Source organism: Diabrotica virgifera, chromosome 5, assembly GCF_917563875.1.
Source record: "Diabrotica virgifera virgifera chromosome 5, PGI_DIABVI_V3a".
NCBI lineage: Eukaryota > Metazoa > Arthropoda > Insecta > Coleoptera > Chrysomelidae > Diabrotica > Diabrotica virgifera.
Genome location: NC_065447.1, coordinates 56,529,655 through 56,553,378, shown reverse-complemented (window position 1 = coordinate 56,553,378; position 23,724 = coordinate 56,529,655). Strand labels below are relative to the sequence as shown.

The 23,724-nt window shown below is 30.2% G+C and overlaps 1 protein-coding gene across 1 annotated transcript in view; it reads left to right on the top strand.

Annotated features, from left to right (window-relative positions):
- The window catches only part of LOC114338990 (uncharacterized), a 29,490-nt gene extending 5,766 nt beyond the window's left edge, over positions 1-23,724 (top strand). Inside the window, exons 2-4 of the mRNA XM_050652542.1 lie at positions 9,882-9,968; positions 12,032-12,197; positions 23,479-23,724. Of these exons, the coding sequence (XP_050508499.1) occupies positions 9,882-9,968; positions 12,032-12,197; positions 23,479-23,622 (397 nt within the window). The 3' untranslated portion in view covers positions 23,623-23,724. The remainder of the gene's footprint in view (positions 1-9,881; positions 9,969-12,031; positions 12,198-23,478) is intronic.

The following is a 23,724-nucleotide window of genomic DNA, read 5'->3' as shown; positions in this document are numbered from 1 at the left end:
TATGTCTTTGTAATTTTGCAATGTGATATGGTCTTCCAGCGTTTCCTCGAAATGTCTTGCAATCAGTTCGACTAATTGTTCCGATGAGTAATTATATTGTAAATGTTTTGCATTATTGTAAATTTGCAAAGCATATGTCCTTTCTGATACACCCATCCTATCATTGTATTTCCCATTTTGCAATTCCTTGTTAATTTCCAATTGTTGGACCTTTCCCCAGAAATAATTCAAAAATTTTTGTTCAAATTGTTGCCAATTGCCGAATTCTTCTTCTTTACTATCGAACCATAGGCTTGCTTCATATTTGAGATGGTTTCTGATAGTTTCTTTTGCTGTATCGAAATTTCCGATGTGTTGTATTTTCTTTTTCAGGCTATTAATGAACGGCACTGGGTGTAATCTTCTTACATCCCCGCCAAACCTTATCTTCACGTCATCTGTGCTATGTATAACCATTTCTCTTCTTTCTCCGACATTTTGTTGCGTATTGATTTCCGCAATCTTTCTTTCCACTTCTTCTATGTCTGCTTGAATAGCGTTTTGCAACTTGTTTTCCAAACTTTCCATTTCTTTTTTCTGGCAATTCGTTAACTCCTTCATTTTATTTTGAATTTTCATTTCTTGTTCTTTCATGTGGTCCTTCATTCTCATTTCTTGTTTTTGCATGTGATCTTTAATTTTCATTTCATACTTTTCTATGCGTTCCTCTATTTTCTTATTGTTCTCTTCTATCGCTTGTTTTGTTTCCTGTTGATTGTCATCCATTTTTTTCTCCACTTTATCCATTTTCTGTTCCATTTTTTGTTGTGTTTCCTCCATTTTTTGATCCACTTTATCCATTTTCTTTGATGTTTCTTCCTGATTTTTATCCATTGTCCTTTTTGCTTCATCCATTGCTAGTTTTGTTTCCTCCTGATTTTTATCCATTGTCCTTTTTGCTTCATCCATTTTTTGTGACTGGAGTTGCATCAGTTGTAATAGTTTATCTATTCCTGATAATTCTTGCTGTTCTGATGCCATGATTGTCTTGTCTAAAATATCTTCTTGGTCTGAATGTTCTTTTTGTTTTTTGTTGTCCTTGCTTTGGCTTCTTGTCACAGACATTTGTTTTCAAGAAGTACTGTCCCCGCCAAATATGAAATTTTACTAGTATGTTACCAAGACGACTTTTTCTCACCCAAATATTATAAATTGTCAATAAATATATCAAATGTAAATATCGTAAAAATAAAATATTAAATCAGTTATGTAAAATTTGTACCTAAAGAGATCTAAAATTTTATGTTATCAAATGTAAGTATCTCACTTTTTACCACAGGCATATAAATTTTCAAATACCGGCTTTACTCTTTCTATCCTTCAAATTTGCCACTAGAAATACTTTACAATGCTTTCCACGTTGGACGACAGTTGATGTGATCTTGATTATTGATATGAGATAATATTCTTATATGTTACTTAATTTAATCAATGTATTAATACTAATCCAATTAATTAACCAGATCACATATCAATATGTTTTCAATCTCAGGGCGAATTATAAATTAATTACTTACTTCCGTGGCTTCTAAATATTTCTTAATGGTTCCTAATCGGGATAGAAAAGAAAAGAGTAAAAAAAAATACACATATGGGTTACAATTATAATCAAAATATTTTTTATTTTATTTAAAAGGCAACCAATGCTTAATATTTGCTATTTCTTATTATTCTTAAACATAACATTTACAAATGGGAATCTTATTTCCTTTTGGTTTTCAATTGAAAGTTTTTATTAACATTTAACTATTAGGAGTTATTAGGAACAACTCTATTTAAGTTTGATGAAGCTTTTCTGATATTATTGATTATGTTATTCAATTTTTTATGTGGAATTTAATACGAAAAACCCATACATTCATGTCCAAACAAATGAGACTGACCTTTTCCTGGTGAACTGAAAATGTCCTCACACAAAACCCTTTCCTGCTATCCTTGGCTGCGATCAAACCTCGTCCTGGCTTCCAGTGATGTTCTCCTTTGAAAAACTAGCTCGAATAGCTCTCGTTCCTGCTTTTGTCGTGATGCTGTGTTCTACCTTTTTCGAAACTGCTATCAGCTACCGGGACACTCTGGGCTCAAGGAGGTTCTTTTACTCTCGACCTGGCCTACTTCTCGTTCCACGATAGATACTCCACACTCACGGAACTACACCGGCTTTCTCACTCCTCGAACACTACCGTCTACTACTCGACTTCACTTCTCGACAGCTCAAAACATTCTGCTCTCACTTTGTCATTCATTCCCCTACTTTCTAAATATCCCTTCCAAATTCACAAATCAATCTTCCACCACCAACTCTCATTCGTAATATTCCTCAAAACCAATTTTTAATCTTTCTAAATATGCTTAATGGATTTCAAAAGAAAATATTTAATTCCCATTCTAAAATACTTTCTAACTATTTACAAATTTTAATGACCTATTCTCTCTTTCAAATGAGTCTTATTTAGCATAGGCTAATGATCGAAACCTTCCGCGAAAAACGATAATGAACTATCATCTATTTCACTGAGTTTTATTTAGCATAGGCTAATGATCAACCTTCCGCGAAGAAACGATAATGGTACGCGTCATTCACTTTGTTTATTCTAAGCACATTGTTCCGAGTTTCGTACGCTTATTCTAATCACTTCTTAAAATTACATATAACAATTTGTTGTATACAGGTTGTTTTAAATTTATATGCCCGTGGTTGAGAAAATTGAAAATATTTTATATTAAAGTGAATTTTGTTTATAATTATCAAATTTTAATTTTTATATCAAATAGAAATATAACAATATATATATATATATACATATATATCATATATATATATATATATATATATATATATATATATATATATATATATATATATATATATATATATATATATATATATATATATATATATATATATATATATATATATATATATATAATACTAGTGACGTAACCAATCTGGGCGTGATAACGGAATCGATATTTGTTTTAATGAGTATAGGGGTCGTGTGATAGCTCATTTGAAAGGTTCCATTCTCTATTCAAGAATATAAAGAATAACATTATTATTTATACAGGAATTTGTTCCACAGTTTTGCCCCTCACTATATATGTATATGTATTAACTGTATATACAGAAAGGTTCATCTTATTCACCTCGGTCTCTGTACGGAAAACGACTTGATATTAAAACAAAATTTCTTCACAGAAACGTACAGGGCCATTAACACTACAATATAAAACTAATGTAAATTATACAGGATGCTTCAAAAAAGAATGGTACATATATCAAAGTTATATATTTTTTTTATAGAACACCCTATATCTGATGACAGTTTTGAACTTCTTAAAAAATAAGTTACATTTTTATAAGAGCAATAGCTCTATACCTAAATAGGGGGTGTTTTGGTTTATTTCGATTATTATAAAAATGTATCTTTTTTGGAAAAAATAAATATCTACGAAATAGATATAGAAAACTCTATTGGAGATGAAAAGCTAAGTAAATTTTCCACACAATAGACTAATAAAGGGTGTTTCATTTAAAATAAGGAAGTTATTACAGTTTGAATTTGTTAATAGAACAATCTAATATTTTGACAACCCTGTACAAAGATAGGTAATGGAAACCCTAACATAGTTTGAAAGCTAAGTAAATTTTCCACACAATAGACTAAAAAATACAGGATGTTTCATTTAAAATAAGTACGTTATTACAGCTTGCATTTGTTAATATAACAATCTAATATGTTGACCACCCTGTAGAAATTTTTGTTACATAAAACACCTGTTTAAATATGCTGAATAGTCTATTATTAAGATCCAAGAAAAAAATTGTCGACGATTCTGAGAATCGTAGATATTTATTTTTGGCTAAAACCTTACATCTTTATAAAATTAGAAATATATTAAAACACACTGTGTTAAGGCATAGGGAACCTTGATGAAAGTATAGCTTATTATTTAAGGGCAATTCAAAAATGTCATCAGGATAGGGTGTTCTATGAGAAAAAATATAACTTTGATATAGACCTACCACTCTTTTTTGAAGCACCCTTATAATTCACATTATTTTAGTTTGTAGTGTTAGCGGCTCTCTATATTTCTGTAAAGAATTTTTTTAATATCAAGTTGTTTTCCCTATAGAGACCTAGGCGAATAAGATGAAGCATCCTGTATATTATACAGAATTTAACAAAAATCCAGGTCATAAATTAAATCACACAATTTATTACCAAAAATAGTTCTATTAAACCTAACTTACCTTAGTTCAAAAAATGTGCACATAATAGTTATTTATGAAACAGTTCGTGAAGTATGCTTTTTGCGAACGCACGCGACGTTTAGAGCACGAGCGACAACGGAGCGAGTGCTATACATCGCGTAAGTTATATTTTAGGCGGAAAGTTATGATTGAAGTAGCCCCCGGGGATTAAAGTAGCCATATCTTACACGCACAGTTTCATACAATATTTTATCTACGATAAATAAATAAAAAACTGTAACCCTTCGTCACTGGAATTCATTTCTATTCTACAATTTTTAGAACTTTGACATTTAAAAATTCTAATTTCTTTCAAACCACAAAACCGTCAAAATTTTTGTTGTAATTTATTGCTCATTATGTCATCACCATGACAACGCGAATGTTAAGGATATTTTTGATTATATAAAAGTGTGTCAAAAACAGTGTGAAAAAGTAAATCCCATTTAAAATACATTGTTACTTCACGCACACTTTAAACCCTTCACGCACTGCTCTCTATAATGACAGTTTTCACAAACTAAAAACATAATATGACATAGAGTAGATAAAAAAAGTTACAGCCCTTTGAAGTTACAAAATGAAAATCGATTTTTTCCAATATGGATATCGAAAACTGTTATAGATTTTTTATTGAAAATAGACACGTAGCGTATTTATTACAGGAACATATTAAAAACAAATTATAATGAAAGTGCACCCCATAAAAATTTTATGGGGGTTTGTTCCTTTAAACCCCCCAAACTCTTGTGTACGTTCCAGTTAAATTATTATTGTGGTACCATTAATTACATGTTTTTAAACTTTTTTACGTCTTAGTACTTTTTCGATAAGCCACTGTTTATCGAGATATTTTTAACGTTTGTCGAATCCACCACATATTTGTATGGTTAAGTACGATTGTAGAAACCTGTTAATAATGTGAAAATTCATTTTTTCTACGAGCGTGCAAAAATGTCTACTTTCGCGCACGCGTTTTAGTTTAGAAAGTTTTACTTTTCCACACGCGTGTTACTTTTCCGCACGCGTTTTACTTTTCCGCACGCGTTTTACTTTTCCGCACGCTGTGAATTTGGCACCGCTTCAATATTCTGTGGTGTGCGAGCGGTTCTGACACTGCCACGTCTTTTCTGTGATACTGAACCAATACTTTCAAAGTTCCTGACTTCTTCTTCTTTATGTACCATGTCCTTTCAGAACGTTGGTTACCATCATAGCTATCTTAATTTTATTCACTGCCACCCTAAATAGCATGCTTGTATCAACACCATACCAATCTCGCAAGTTTTTCAACCATGTGGTTCTTCTTCGCCCTGGACTGCGTTTGCCTGCTATTTTTCCTTGCATAATATTTTGTAGCAACCTATATTTGGGACCTCTCATTACATGTCCGAAGTACTCCAGCTTTCTCTGCTTGATGCTTTTTATGATCTCAGTAGTCTTGCTGAGACGTTTTAGTATTGTGGAGTTTCGAGTCTTCTCCACCCAGGAAATTTTTAAAATTCTTCTATAGCACCACATTTAGAAAGCCTCAAGGCGGTTTAGATCGATTTTATTTACAGTCCAGGACTCGACACCATAAAGTAAGACCGAGAACACGTAGCAGCGAAGTAGGCGGATTCTCAATGCCAATTTTAGGTCTCTGTTACATAACACCTTGGACATCCTTCTAAAAGCGGCTCTAGCCTGCTCTATCCTAGATCTAATTTCGCCGTGACTTTCTGCGTTACAATTTATTTGCTGCCCAAGGTAAACGATTTTATCAACTTTCTCAAGTTTGGTATTATTTACATATATAAACGGTTTTATATGCTGCTGTTTACTTATTACGAGTATTTTGGTTTTCCGTATGTTCAGATCCAGACCTGCCTCCCTACAACTCTCAACGACACTATCAAGTAGTGTTTGCAGATCTTCTTGACTAGAGCTAGGAGTACTGTATCGTCCGCATATCGCAAATTATTAATGAGTTCACCGTTCACAATCCTTCTTGTTTTTCAGAAAGAGCTTTTCTCAACGTTCTTTCGGAGTAAACGTTGAAAAGCAGTGATGACAAGAGGCATCCCTGCCGTACTCCTCTTTTAAAATTAAGAGCCTGTGATTCCACACCATCTACTAAAACTGATGTTGTTGGATTCCAATATAAATTTGCAATTATTCCAGCATCTCTGCCGTCCAAGCATATGTCTTTTAGAGCTTCGATCAATATATAGTGCTTAACACGATCAAATGCCTTTTGGAAGTCAATAAAACAACAGTATATGTCTACAGATATATCTCGACATCTTTGAGCAAGTACATACGTTCATTCCAAACAATGCCTCTCTCGTTACAAACCCGTAAACCCGTTACGGAAACCAAACTGTGTGTCATTCAGGTATTCCTCGCATTTATTGTAGATACGACCATGTATTACCTTCAGAAAAATTTTTAATACATGGTTTAACAAACTGATGGTTCTACAGGGTGTTTCATTATTAATTGTCCATAATCAAGTATATTCAAATGGGAAATAAGCCACAATTTTACCTAAAAATGATTTTATTAACGTTTCGACGCCCAAGTCGGGTGTCGTTGTCAAAATACAAAATGTATTTTTTTTTAATATATGACATTTAATATATATATAATTATGTCATTATAATAAAATGACATTTTGTATTTTGACAACGACACCCGACTTGGGCGTCGAAACGTTAATAAAATCATTTTTAGGTAAAATTGTGGCTTATTTCCCATTTGAATATACTTGATTATAAAAATGCCACAAGAAAATAACTTCAGAACAACATTAATTGTCCATATAGTAACTAGAGAAACCTTAGCACAAAATACGAAGATTTAACCTAAAACACTTTAATGAAATGTGGTTCTTTACAGAGTTACAGGGTGTTTTATCTAAAAATTTAAAAATTATTTTTGCTCAGCATTTTAAAACTATTCGACGTATGCTTTTCATACTTGGCAAGAAGTGTAGGTACTGTACAAACTACTAAATTATGTTAAACAAAGGTTTCTGTCTATTACCAGAGGCGTACTACGGGGGAACATGAATGGTTGACCCTTCCCAAATTCTACGCCACTGACGAAATTTATTAAAAATCGTTACAAAAATCAAAAAATTACACTAAAATAGCAATTTGGGAAGGGTCAACCATTCATTTTCCCCCGTCGTACGCCTCTGGTAATAGACAGAAACCTTTGTTTAACATAATTTAGTAGTTTGTACAGTACCTACACTTCCTGCCAAGTATGAAAACCATACGTAGAATAGTTTTAAAATGCTGAGCAAAAATAATTTTTAAAATTTTTAGATAAAACACCCTGCAACTCTGTAAAGAACCACATTTCATTAAAGTGTTTTAGGTTAAATCTTCGTATTTTGTGCTAAGGTTTCTTTAGTTACTATATGGACAATTAATAATGAAACACCCTGTAGAACCATCAGTTTGTTAAACCATGTATTAAAAATTTTTCTGAAGGTAATACATGGTCGTATCTACAATAAATGCGAGGAATACCTGGATGACACACAGTTTGGTTTCCGTAACGGGTTTGGAACGAGAGAGGCATTGTTTGGAATGAACGTATGTACTTGCTCAAAGATGTCGAGATATATCTGTAGACATATACTGTTGTTTTATTGACTTCCAAAAGGCATTTGATCGTGTTAAGCACTATATATTGATCGAAGCTCTAAAAGACATATGCTTGGACGGCAGAGATGCTGGAATAATTGCAAATTTATATTGGAATCCAACAACATCAGATTTAGTAGATGGTGTGGAATCACAGGCTCTTAATTTTAAAAGAGGAATACGGCAGGGATGCCTTTTGTCACCACTGCTTTTCAACGTTTACTTTAATTTTAATATATCGTTAATAATTTTATCGTTACAAAAATCGTTACAAAAATCAAAAAATTACACTAAAATAGCAATTTCGTCAGTGGCGTAGAATTTGGGAAGGGTCAACCAGCCACTATCCCCTGTCGTACGCCTCTGGTAGTAGCTAGAAACGTTTATCTATCTTAATTTAGTAGGGTGTACAGTACCTACACTTTCTGTCAAGTATGATAAGGATACCCCAAATAGTTTTAAAGTACTGGGTACAAATAATTTTTAAATTTTAATCATATGAATCATATCATAAATTAATCAAATTAACTGTGCCGTTTCATATTTAACTTCAAATATCTCGAAAACTAATGACTTTATCGTTACCAACAAGGAGTATATTATTTACGTAGAAAATATTGAAGAATCTAAAAATGGCACTAAATTAGTAATTCCTAGTGGCGTAGAATTTGAGAAGGGTCAACCATTCACTATCCCCTGTCGTACGCCTCTGGTAGTAGCTAAAAACGTTTGTTTATCATAATTTAGTAGGGTTTATAGTAGTCGCACTTTCTGTTAAGTATGAAAAGGATACGTCAAATAGTTTTCAAATGCTGAGCAAAAATTATTTTTTAAATTTTGAGATAGAAAACCCTGTAACTCAGTAAGGAACCACATTTTATTTAAGTGTTTTAGGTTAACTCTTCATATTTTGTGCTAAGGTTTTACCAGTTACTATATGGACAATTATTAATGAAACATCCTGTATAATCAGCACAGGTTTTTGCTGTTGTCTTCTTAGGTAGAGCTATAAACAGTGAATTAGACCAGCCATTAGGAAGTTGTCCACTGGTATAAATGGTATTGAAAAACGAAGTAATAGCCTCTAAAACATTGTTATCAATACACCAGGGTATATTCTGTGATCCAAGTATTTTGTTTTTAAAGAGGTTCAAAATTTAAACAAGCGTTCCATGGTAACAATATACCTATTCTTAAAAAAATCACTTTATAACTTTTCCTTTTTTCTCGATTAAGTGTTAGTTTTTATTGTATAGTCAATAAATTATTTTAATCACTGAATACATAGTTAGTGAAAAAATTATCATATTAATTAACTGAATTAATAATTTAAGCGATTATACAAGTAACAGTTTTCCAAGAATATTAAAAATCCATCTCTTTAGTTAATGATGACAATGCCATTGTCAAGTAATGTTTACATATCCATACCAGTTAGAATTTTTCTACACGTGATTTGCCGTGTAAAGAAGGAAAAAGTAAAGACAGCCATGAAATATTTGCGCATTCACTCTTAAAAGAGAAACCGCATCTTGATAAAAACTGGCTTATTGAAAAAATACTAAGAGGCAAAAAAGTTCTAAGAACATTGTGTTTAGCTGATGATACCACAGTAATAATTTAATTGAACGTACTCAAAAGTTTGGGGAACAAAACCCCCATAAAATTTTTATGGAGTGCACAAATTTTACTATATTGTTTTAATATGTTCCTACCATAAGAATGCTACATATCTAATTTAAATTAAAAATCTATAATATTTTTCGATATATTGGAAAAAATCGATTTTAATTTTGTTACTTCAAAGGGCTGTAACTTTTTTTATGTGCATATTTGTACTAAGTAAGGTAAGTTAGGTTCAATCGAACTATTTTTGGTCATAGAAAATGTGATTTCATTTATTACCTCTATTTTTGTTACACCCTGTATAATATACATATTCTTTATTTAAGCAAAGAGCATCTGGGATATGGAGTGAGAAGCTTCCTTTCAGATATATTAAGAGATCCTGTCGGGAAGATTAAAAAAGTTATATCCAAGTAAGTGTTAGTTATTAATACATTAAAAATTTTGAAATATCCAACAATAATCTATTTATTTTAGTGGGAAATAAGCCACAATTAAAATGAAAAAAAAAAATAAGTTTATTAACGTTTCGACGCCCAAATCGGGTGCCGTTGTCAAAATACAAAATATTACTAAATAAACAAAAATGTTGTTGCTAAGCAAAAAAATTCTTCTAATAATTTATTTAATCTGACTCATTTATATTGGCAATTTAGATATATATTATACATTTTAAAGTAGAAGTATATATATTATACATTATGTACCAATAATACCTATTTTCAACTAAACAATGAATTCTATAAACAAAATTTTGGTCTAGCAATGGGCTCTTCTTTATCTCCACTATTGGCTAATATATTTATGGAGGATTTCGAAACTAATATTATTTCTAAACAAAATTTAAAACCCACAGTATGGTGGAGATATGTAGATGATGTGTTTTCAATATGGCCTCATAAATCAGAATTGTTGGATACGTTCCTGAATATTATAAACGATCAAGAAGAGACAATAAAATTTACAATGGAAAAGGAATACAATAACAGCCTACCTTTCCTCGATGTGTTGATTTTAAAGAAGGATATTGGATATGAGACTCAAGTGTATAGAAAATCAACACACACCAACAGATACCTCAATTACAAGTCAAATCACAACATCAACGTTAAAAAGGGAATCATTAAATCCTTATATGATAGAGCCAAAATTACTTGTTCTAACGAAAATTCCTTTTTAGCAGAAAAACAATTGTTAACATCTGTTTTATTAAAAAATGATTATCCTTTATCGTTTATAAATAAGGAATTGTCAAGATTGGATCGAATGGAACAGAACAACTTAGAACGGGATCCTACAACATTCACAAGAAATAATACGAGAAAAATATCAATACCATATATAAAAGGACTATCCGAGAAACTTAAAACAATAGGAAATAAATTCAACATTTCAACAACATTCAAAACAACAAACACATTGAGATCTATTCTATCTAAAACTAAACCTAACAATGATCAAGAAAGAACAAATAATTGCATTTATAAAATACCTTGTGAATGCGAACAATTTTATTTAGGTGAGACATCAAGACCATTAGACGTTAGAATAAGTGAACATCAATCTTATATTAAAAATAGATAATTTGATAGATCTCAAATATGTCAACACGCATGGGATAATGAACATAGAGTTCAGTGGAGAGATTCAAGTATAGTCCTGAAAGAATCAGATAGTAAAAAGAGAAAAATCAAAGAAGCGGCTCTAATTCTGCTAAATGAAACCAATTGTGTCGCAAATTCCTCGGTAGAATGCAGTAGGATGTGGTTGCCCATACTGAAAGAGGAAGTCAACAGAAAGAAAATACCAAGATTAGTAAGTCAATAACATCGAGCTGGTACATATTTTATATTTTAGTATTACTTATATATCTAGTATTATTAATATTATTTATAATTTAAACATGTTACAAGTCAGAATTTGGTATTATTTTTTGAGAGTAAATTAAATTTAAGACCAAATACTTACGATGTCGGGATAGTATCACAAGGTATTTTCCTGGTTTTCCCTTGTGATTTACTATGAAGTCTCTAACGCGAGAATTTTACTGTCGTTGCATTTGGTTGTCTTTTTAAAGACAGATCACATGCTATAATTTTTTTGTGACGGATATTCTTGAGTTGGGGTTGATTTCATGTAATCGAATGAATTATCTTTCAGTAAGTCGTCCCAGGAACGCAACTCATAAATATTCGCAATATCATTTTAAAGTCTTCTACTTTAAAATGTATAATATATGTCTAAATTGCCAATATAAATGAGTCAGATTCAATAAATTATTAGAAGAATTTTTTTGCTTAGCAACAACATTTTTGTTTATTTAGTAATATTTTGTATTTTGACAACGGCACCCGATTTGGGCGTCGAAACGTTAATACATTTTTTTTTTTCATTTTAATTGTGGCTTATTTCCCATATAAATAATTAATCATAAAAATGCCACAAGGAAATAGCTTCAGAACAATATTTATTTTAGTTTTGGTATAAGGAATCCTTTAATAAATTCACTGTTAAAAGGTGTAGAAAATCTGAAATCTGGACAAGGAATATCTGGTTTTCTAAAAATATTTATCAAGGGCTTCATCAGCAAATTGGAAGCTGTTTATGATATACTTATACCAAGCGGACGAGACATCTTTGAGGTAAGTCAAAATACACACACCCAACTCATAGGCTATTGATTATGTACTATAGAAAGGAACTACAACGTTAATGGGGTTTTATTATTTCATATGGTCAATGAATCTCCATATATGAAAAAAACGCGGAGTGCTACCGTTTAAAGGGTTTTTGAGAAATGGGTGAATTAGTCCCTGGGCACATGTTACATTAGGGTGAGTTCTATGCACTTTTGGTACAAACACGTCTACAGAAAAATTGTTCCTGGTTAAATTTCCTATCTAAATATAACTTTTTAAAGTCAAAGATACTTTTTTTTTACAAAAATATATTCAAAAGAAAAAGCACAAAGAAACCCAAAGGAAAGAAATTTGGTTTTTGTCCCATAACTTTTGTCCACGAGGATATAGGTATAGATATTGCTTCACAGAAAAAAAACTTACACATTTTTTCTTTAAAATAGTGTTTAGTTAAGGTCATTAGGATTTACAGTTTTCGAAATACGATTTTTCAAAATTCGCCACTCACAGAAATTTTGGGTAATTTTCCTTGTTATTTCGCAAATATTGTTCTGTAACTTTTTTCTACGCAACTTTAGGCATATGCAATGGTACGTGTAAGAGCAATAGAGATCAATTACCTTTAAAATGTTCTACTGTATAATGTTGTACGACTTCTTTTAAAGAGGTTATCTTTTTCAAGACTTTATACTTTTAACGAGTTTTTATATTTTTTACGATTATTTTTAAAATTTTCCATTATATTTTTTTTTCTGCATTTAGGTATATATTATATAATAAAAAAGTAAGCTTATTCCGTTTACTTTAAAATGGTGTATTATAAAAAATTCTAGGATTATTTTTGAATAAGATATGCTTTTTCAAAATGTAATAAGTACTTGCAACGATTTTTGATTTTAAGATTATTTTTTAAATTCCTCATTATAACTTTTTTATGTTATTGTGTGTTATGATTGAATCTTATTTTTTATAGGTATGTAATAGGTACTTTGGATCCACTTGACTCGGCCGGGCAAACTTCAACATATGGATTAATTCCAATATTTACTGTCAAAGCTCCTGCACCTGTGCTTGAAAAAATAGCATGTAAATGTATCAAAGGATGTACAAAAAACTGCGGTTGTAGGAAGATAGGAATTAGTTGTTCAATATTCTGCAAAGGGTGCATGTGCATGGGTACTAATTGTGGGAACTCTAAGATAACTGAAGTGTCAGAGAAAAATATTGAAGCTAATGCTAACGAAGAGATAGACTTTGATTTTGAAAATTTTTTAAATGTCAACGTTTAAATAATTTTAACTAAAGTGAAGTTTTCTAAGACAAATGTTTATGTAATGTTTGTAAAAGAAATAATTTTAAATAACACAGGTAAAAAATATCAAAGAATCACTCGGTTTCCATTATATATTTAAATATAGATGATACATTATTTTAAGGAACAGAAAGTAAGCCCTCTTTATTGAGTAATATATAGTATATTCATATGCAAGAAAAAAAAAGTTATAATGAGAAATTTGAAAAATAATCGTAAAAAATGTAAAAAATAATACTTTTTTTTATATTAGGTATTATATAATATACCATAATATATAATATAATATTATATAATATATAATATATTATATAATAATATTATTTTATTTTTACATTATATTATAAAAAATCGTTAAAAGTATAAAATCTTGAAAAACCATAATATCTTTAAAAAAAGTCGTACAACGATATACAGTAGACCATTTTAAAGGTAATTGATTTCTATTCCTACTACGTGTACCATTCCATATACCTAAAGTTACGTAGAAAAAAGTTACAGAACAATATTTGCGAAATAACTAGGAAAATTACCCAAAATTGCTGTGAGTGGCAAACTTTGACAAATCATATTTCGAAAACTATAAATCCTAATTACCTCTACTAAACAAAATTTTAAACAAGAAATATGTAAAAATACCAAGTTTCTTGTAAAAGGTATATATTAAAATACCCTAAATAAGGGTCACAATACAAAACGTTTTCGGATTAAGGAATCCATCATCAGTGTTTAAAAGCCCTAAAATTAAGTATAACCTAATTAAATGAGATAAAAGTTAAAATTGACAGAGGTTTTCAAGAACAAGAGGTCATACTTACAAAATTTGCATGCCTGAGCCACCAAAATGTATCGGGTAAAAACCCTTTAAATGTAAATAATAAGGATATTTTACATATTTATATAAAATTCATTGAATGATATAGATAAACCTGGATGTTACCCAGGGCAACACAGGACTCTCCCCACGTGGTTGGAACTTTTTTTGGAGAAAACCTCACATATTGGATTTCAGTGGCCAACTGACAAGTGAATTCAAGAGCAACCCAAAATGACATCAAGAACTGTCAATGTAACCTAGTTGTAACATTACTTCAGCCACAACATTAAAGATTAATTTAAATGTTTTAAGATAAAAAACAGTATCAAATTTACAAATAGTAAAAATAAAAGATGTTCCCAAAATATGAAAGATTTTTTTTTCTAAAAATAATGCATTAATTAAGTATTCAAAATAGGGAAATGAAATGTTTACGTTACAGGAAGTTATGCAGTCAACAATACCAATAGGTGTTGTAGTAGTGGTATAAAATTGTCAATACGATTAGACAAATAATGGTAAAGGCCTTATACTAGGAACACAAAATAGTATGTAATGTGTACATATGTGTACGATTTTAAGAGTATTGATGAAATGATAATTGTTTAATGACTGATAACTTTCTTGGTAGTCGACCACACATAAATTGTATAATGATAGAAAAAGTGATATGATAATTGTAAAAATACTGTTTTGTTTTTATCTGATTTTTATCTTAAAATAAGACTAAAGTAACTTGATGAAACTGAGTCCTCCAGAGACCTGACATCAAATTGGTTAAAAATGAAATGGTTGTAAAAAATGGGGGGAGTAGGACGGTATGAGAAGTCTGACAGAGTATGTTGTGATATTGGACCATGGAAGATGTGTAGTGTGTTGTTATGAAATAATAGTTATCTAATCTATAAGCTATGAGATGAGGCTAAGAAGACAGGTGGCTGGAATGAGACTCAATTCTGATGGATGTGGTTGTATATGTGATGTAGGAGCTAAATTTTGGAAAATTAAAGCTGGTGTGAAGTAATGAGGATGTAAGAGGATGAGGTACAAATGAATATTAAAGAATGAAATGAATATTAATTTTCCAAAATTTAGCTCCTAGCAATGGTAGTCAAATGGCAAATTAAGCAAGGGAAAGTAGTCAAAGGTAATAACGGCTCTCCACGATCGTTTAATTGTCCAATCAGCTGGAAGGCACCCAACCATTTCTCACCTGTAGCTCCAAAGGCAGCTTTTGGAAGCTACAGGTGTAACTGTTTCAGTTGAAACGATAAGGAGAAGAGTTCGTACCAAGAAGTATACAGCAGGAGACAGTTATGGGTTCCCGAGTTATCCAGGCAGCACAAGATTGATCGCCTAAATTGGTATCTTCACCACCAAAACTGGAACATTGGGATTTGACAAAATGTGCTATTTTCAAAACAGTCAGGATTTAATGTAATCAGATGGAAAATCAGATGACCCATAAAATCGTGTACTTAGAGGTCAAGGAAGACAAGCAAGAAAAAAAACTGTTAGATCTGTTCACAAATATACAAGGGGAAGTGTAATGTTCTGAAGAGGAATTGTAATCCGTAAAAGAACTCCTTTAATTTTCATCCAATCAACTTTAACTGTTCACCGGTATATTGATAACCTGTAGTCAGGCTCTGGAGAGGTGAAACAGGAGAACATTTAATTTTATTGCATGATAATGGACTTCCACATACCATTAGAGTGACTACAGACATCATTGAAGCAGAAGGTATCCCTTGTTAGGAGTTAATCCTATAGAGTTTTGTTAGATATGCTAAAAGAAAAATTAGAACTCGCCGGGAAAATCCACAAAACACCGCACGGCTAGTACAAGCTGCCTTTAAAGGATGGAGCAACCTACCACAACAAAATGTTGATAATTTGATTATATTAGGAGCGGGCTCACACAAACTGAAGCTTGCATAAGTACTAGAGGTGATAACATTGACTACCACAAAATAAAAAAAAAACAAGTTAAACATTATTCGTTTTACATTGAAATTTTGTATGCTATTGACTTTAAAACAACTACTTTAAATTTGTTTGTTAAATAATTTATTGTTTTATTTAATTGTTATATATTTGTTATTAAATTGCTGTAAAATAAATATTGTTTGACTTCGTGTCTTAGTTTTTTTTAAATTCGCACGGAATAGTAAGAAATATCAGATGATTCCGTATAAGTTTGGGTGTGTGTAGGTTACATGATGTGATATTACAATAAAGAGGGTGTCCAGAAACTCTACCGACAAACGAAGACAGGAGGTTCCTCAAATAATTTTAAGACAATTTAACCCAATTCACCTAGTCCAAAAATGCTTCCTAAGGGAGCTAGAGCTCTTTGAAGATGGCGCCATGTAATAAGTTTTTCTTAAATACCTCCAGAACGCTTCTATTTAGAACAACGAAAATTTGTATACGTATTTACTTTCCAGAAATGAATCGATTCCATCTAATACGAATTTCTAATACCGGTCATAAGCGTCCGTTTTGGGCAGGGCAACAGTTATTTTATCGCATAACTTTTTTGTCTTCAACTTTTAAGCATTTTTGATACTGGATTATTAAATTGTGAGGTATTCTAGTACTAAAATATACTCTTACTTTAAGTCGGTAGGACACACCGTTTTCTAGAAAAATCGATTTGAAAGTTTGCAGTTTTGGGAATTTGAAAAAAAAAAACGATGTATTTTACCAACTTAAAGCAAGAGTAACTTTTAGTACTCAACTATCTCATAATTTAATAATTAATCTGGGCTAATTAGCAAAATTCATGCAAAAGTTATTTACCAGCAATTTTATTGCTGGAATGGAATTATGTATAAGATCCTATATATTAATAATATAGGTATGCAAAGTCCGCAGATAGTGAGCTACTTTTTTTATAAACAAAATGGCGCCGACAAATCGTATTTTTTTCAATTATTGCTCTATAACTCCGAAGATTTTAACTTTACAAAAAAAAAACACCCAAGTAAAAATTCACCGCAATTAAATTCTGCATAGAGATATGTTTTTCCCGATTTGTTCTCACGAAAATTTTCCTCGGAAAATGCGGGTTTTCCCAACAAAAACCCTAGTATTCAAATAAAGTTTTAGGTAAGTAATTATTAATTAATAATTGAATAACTTAGTGACATCAAAGCTTTCTTTGTATACATTGTAATTCCAGAAGTAGGTGAAAGCTAAACGAATATTTTAGCAACAATTCAATTGTTAATTAACAATTTACGATCGCAATAATAACCAAAATAATCATGATACATCATAACTTATAAAGATTATAAAGATGAGATTTAATATTTAATAGCTTATTTAATATTTTATCGACAAAATATAAATTTTTCGTTTTTTTTTGCATAATCTTTAAATTTTGAAAAAAAATATTTATAATACGCTGGTCTAATTAGTAAAGTGCAAAGAAAGGTTATTTACCAGCAATTTTATTGCTGGAATCGAATATTATGATCCTATATATTAATAATAATATAGGTATGCAAAGTCCGCAGATAGTGTGCTACTTTTTTTATTAACAAAATGGCGCCCCCAAATCGTGTTTTTTTTTCAATTATTGGTCTCTAACTCCAAAGATTTTAACTTAACACCAAAACACTCAAATAAAAGGTCACCCCAATTTAATTCTACATAAAGGCATGTTTTTCCCGATTTGCTCCGATTAAAATTTTCCTCGGAAAATGTGGGTTTTCCCAACAATATCTCAAATTTTCAAATAAATTTTTTGGGCAAGTAATTATTTATCAATAATTAAATAACTTGGTAAAATAAAAGATTTCTTGGTATAGATTATAACTGCAGAAGCCGGTGAAAATTAAACGAATATTTTAGCAACAATTCAATTGTTAATTAACAATTTACAGTCGCAATAACAACCAAAATAATCATGAGACATTGATTAAACTTAGAAAGGTTATAAAGATGTGATGCCTTTTTAATATTTTGTCGACAAAATATACATTTTTCATTTTTTTGAATAATCTTTAAATGTAAAAAAAATAGTTATAAACAAATTAACATTTCTCAGAAATTGTTTATTATATTCTAATTTTAAAAAATACTTTAAAGTGCGTATTTCAAAGGTTTTGAAAATGAATGCTTTAAAAAAATTTTCCAACCATATGCAAAAAGTTATGAAACAGCAAAATAAATATACGATTTCTCCGTTGTTTATAATTTGTTTTAACTGTTTCAAAGCTTAAAAGTGAGTCTGTGGTACAATCTAAATACTCACAAAGAATATCAAGTATTAGTTCAATGGTTATATTTTAATCAAAGATTAAAAATACTTTTTTGTAATTTTTAGCGCTAAAGTAGGCTTGATACAGAGCCGGAGCTAAAAGGTTCACTCGAAGCCACTGACACGCAGCATACATACTAGATGATATAATTTTATTTGTTAAGTGTAGCTCGCGCGACGGTCGTCGCATCGAGTGAAAATTTTAGCTACAGTACTGTATTAGTCTACTTTCGCGCGTGTAAATTACAAAAAATATATTTATAATCTTTAATTAAAATATAACCATTAAACTAATAATCGATATTTTTTGTAAATAATTAGCTTGTACTTTAAACTCACTTTTACGATTTGAAAGAATTAAAAAAAAATATAAACAACATAGTAATCGTATGTTTATTTTGCTGTTTCATAAATTTTTTGCAAATGGTTGCAAAAAAGTTTTAATGCATTCATTTTCAAGATATTTCAAATACGAATTTAAACTATTTTTTAAAATTATAATTTAGTAAAAACTTTATGAGAAACGTTAATTTACTTATAAATATTCTTTTAACATTTAAAGATTATGCAAAAAAATAAAAAGTGTATATTTTGTCGACAAAATATTAAATGGGCATCTAATCTTTATAAGATTTCAAAGTTTGATCAGTGTATCATTATTATTTTGGTTATTATTGCGACCGTAAATTATTAATTAGCATTTGAATTGTTGCTAAAATGTCCGTTCAATGTTCACCAGCTTCTGGAACTATAATCTAAACCAAGAAGGCTTTTAACCTTCCGATAACCAACCTTTTTTTGTTACACGGATGACCAAGGGGGGAAAAAGACCCCAGGTCAACAATGTCAAAAAATGACAATTAACAAAAAATGAAGTCTTTTTTTTATTTTTTTATTTTTTTTATGGCATGGACTTTATGTCATTCAGCCAGTCACAACATGAGTATTAGTGTCATGTGTAGTGTGTATGTTGAGTAAGTGTCTTGTCACTTTGCAAAGTCGACGTCATTAGCGTAAAACTACTTGGAATTACACATTACAGACGGTATTTTACTAAAGATCAACTTCAGAATATATTTTTTATTCGTAAAATGTAGGTAATTTTTTTTATTTCAAAATATGAGGATATCTAGAATGATATTAAAGACAATTAAAAAAATAATAAGTTAAAAATTGAAAATACTTTTGAATTTATTAAAGAAGAACATACGCTGGGGTCACAATTTCCCCCGCTTGGTCATCCGAAGGTTAAATCACCAAACTATTGGTATATAATATTATATATAATTATTGGTAGATAATTACTTATCTAAAACTTTATTTGAAAATTAAAGATTTTGTTGGGAAAACCCGCATTTTCCGATGAAAATTTTCATCGTAGCAGATCGAGAAAAACATATTTCTATGCAGAATTTAATTGCGGGTGAATTTTTATTTAAGTGTTTTTGTTGTAAAGTTAAAATCTTCGGAGTTATAGAGCAATAATTGAAAAAGACACCATTTTCTGGCGCCATTTTGTTTATAAAAAAAGTAGCACACTATTTGCGGACTTTGCATACCTATATTATTAATATATATAATCATAAGCTTCGATTCCAGCAATAAAATTGCTGGTAAATAACTTTTCCTAAAAATGGCCTATTCTCCGATAATCAGCCCAGACTAAATCTAGTGTCAAAAATACTTAAAAATTAAAGACAATAAAGTTATGCTATAAAATAACTGTTGACCTACACAAAACGGACGCCTATGACCGGTACTAGAAATTCGCCATGAAATCGATTAATCTCTGGAATATAAATAAATGTACCAGTTTTCATCTTTCTAAATAGTTTTTTTAATCTTTTTTTTTAAATTCAATGAACGAAAAGTTTTCAAATCGATTTTTCTAGAAAACGGTGTATCTTATCGACTTAAAGTAAGAGTACCTTTTAGTACTAGAATACCTCACAATTTAATAATTCAAAGTAAAGAATGCAATTAAAGACAAAAAAGTTATGCGATAAAATAACCGTTAACCTACCCAAAACGGACGCCCAGGACCGATACTAGAAATTCGCAATAGATGGAATAGATTCATTTCTGGAAAGTAAATACGCATACCAATTTTCGTTTTTCTAATTAGAAGCGTTCTGAAGGTATTTAAGAAAAACTAATTATATGACGCCATCTTCAAAGAGCTCTGCTTTCTTTCGGACTAGGTGAATTGGGTTACATTATCTTAAAATTATCTTAGGAATCTCCTGTCTTCATTTGTCGGTAGAGTTTCTGGACAACCTGTATATATAATATCTATACGAATATTTTTGTTTAATTCTTTATCCCGAATTATCACTTTAAAGTAATAAAACTAATATTACAGGTCAAAATTTTCAATGTGTTTTAAATGTATTCATTTTTTCGAATACTGAGAAAACTAATAAGTATTTTTGAGAAATTTAAAAGTCCCTTAGAATAAATACAAAGTTTCTTTCGAATGAAATATTTGAAATTAAAAATCACACTAAATTTTCTCTTTTATTTCACCTCTGTAACTTATTAAAATAAACAGAAGTTTTCAGGAACTTTCGGCCGTCAGTAATATTATAACCTTTCATTCTGCGTTTAAACTTATCAAAAATATTTATTAGTTTTCTCAGGATTCGAAAAAAATTAATATATTTAAAATATTTTGAACATTTGACAGACAAAATTTTGCGCCTATGCCCTTAAGCCACAATTTTCAAAATACATTTCTCCACGAAATATGAAATTAGGGGAGTCAATGGAGTTTTTTCTTACGGAAAAAATCAAACAAGATAAAACTTTTTGCAATTTTATTAAGAAATATTTAATAATCAAGATATCAAAAAGTTCTACTACAAAAGTGGGTGTTTCACTTTGTATTAAACAAATGGGCTGCGAAACAAAAAATTAGTTACAAAAATATAAATTTTAGAAAAAACCTGTCTTGACCATTGAAAAATTCTGAAAATTTTACACAATAAAACGTTATTATAAAGATTTTTCTAAAATTAAATCTACAGCTTCTATAATTTTTTATTTATAACGCTCATGTCACCCCTCTCACAAACATTGGCGCACTGTATACTGGCGTTTGACGCAGCGCGCGTTTCAGTTAAATATTTTAACTAATAATTGACCAAATTAAATTTTACAAATTGGAAATGAAAGACGAACATCGAAGCTATCTTATAGTTGTAATAAAAAGAAAAGCAAATTACGGTCTTAAGTACGGCGTGGGCGGAAAATGAGACTTACATGAATTTTGTTTAAAAATGATTTTAAAAATATGTAACCAGTACATTTCTATTACATTTTCATTACTAATATTTTGCTGTTTTTTGGCAGCTGTTAAATGTATTTTAAATGAAATAAATAAGATGCATTCTTCTTTTTGTGTAAAATATTTTAATTAAAAAAAATTCTGGACACCCTGTACAAATAATTATGTTAATGTTTATATCACTGAATAGAGAATTGAATAACCTTTCAAATAAGTTATAAGCTAGCCCAAGATCCCTATTCTCATTTTAAAAAATCATCGATTACCTCATCACTCCTAGATGGACGACGTCACCAGAATTTTTTCTTAAAGTCGCCGGTTACCGATATAAAGACTTTATTCCATTTGGCTTTAGATAGTATTAACTACAAAACAACTACAAAAATAAACCGATTCAAAAGCGTATATAAGGGGTAGGCCAATACCGGTTTTGGTCCAATGATATTTAAACGCATTCATTTTTTTTTCGAATCTTGAAAAAAATAATAAATATTTTTATTATTTGAAAAATTTAAAAGCAAAATGAAAGATTATCTACATTATTACCGAGGGCCGAAAGTCACTTATAATAAATAAAAAGTTTCTTTTGAATGAACTATTTGAAATTAAAAATTACACAAAATTTTTGTATTTTTTCACCTCTGTAACCTATTAAAATAAACCTTATAGAAGTTTTCAAGGACATACGGCCCTCGGTAATAATGTAATCTTTCATTCTGCGATTAAATTTTTTAAAAATACATATTAGTTTTCTCAGGATTCGAAAAAAATTAATGCATTTAAATAGCATTAGATCATTGACTATCTGTTGCGATACTTATTTCTTCATCAGATCATGAAGCCTGCCTCCAGGTAGTATATGCACGAAGGTCGTGACTCTTTTCCTCCAACTTAGGGTGCTTTTAGAACATGTGCTATCGAACATTAGTGATGTTGAGTATAGTTACTTTCGAGTATTTGTTACAAATCGTTACTTTTGTATAAAGTAATCATTTACAGTATTCGATACTATGATTACTCTGATTACTTTTGTATTTGAGTACCGGTAATCATATCGAAAATCGTATTTCTCAGTAGTTAAGTTGTGGATATAATAGTCGTTACTCGCTCTGATATAATTGGTACGAAGTAACGAAGTAATTAGAGTAATCAAACTAATCAAAGTAGATACAACCGTCGTTACTCGCTCTAATACGATTGATACGAAGTAACGAAGTAATCAGAGTAATCAAAGTAATCAAAGTAGATACCATAGTCGTTACTCGCTCTGGTACGATTGGTACGAAGTAAAGAAGTATTCAGAGATCAAAGTAACGATTTGCCTCTCTGTATAGTAATTGTTACTTTCGGTATTCGTAAGTAACGAGTACTTTGTAACGAATAGTTACTTCTTCAACATCACTATCGAACATGTTATGATAATCTTCATGTGTTATCTCTGTTGATGTAAATCGTTAATCTACCACAGGGGTACACGAAATATCAGGAAAGACTGATTCCAAGTCGATGGTCTATAGATACGGAAAACCGTGTATATTTAAAAAATTCAAAAAATGTATGTTAACTATAAATTACTAATAGATTATATTATACTTACAGATTCTAAGGCTGGGTACTATGGACACTTTAAAAGAATACACAAACAGTACTACACTGCAGAGTTATAATAAGGTTGTCTATGGAGTTTTCGATTTCATGAGACAAGGCATTAAATCTGCTAAAGTCCACTTATTACACTTATAAATCAATTTTTTATATATGTCGGTTGGTACATATATAGAGATTTTGTTATACTTTTGTAATATGTTACTTTTTTGTTAATTAAATGAGAGATAGAAATAAAAA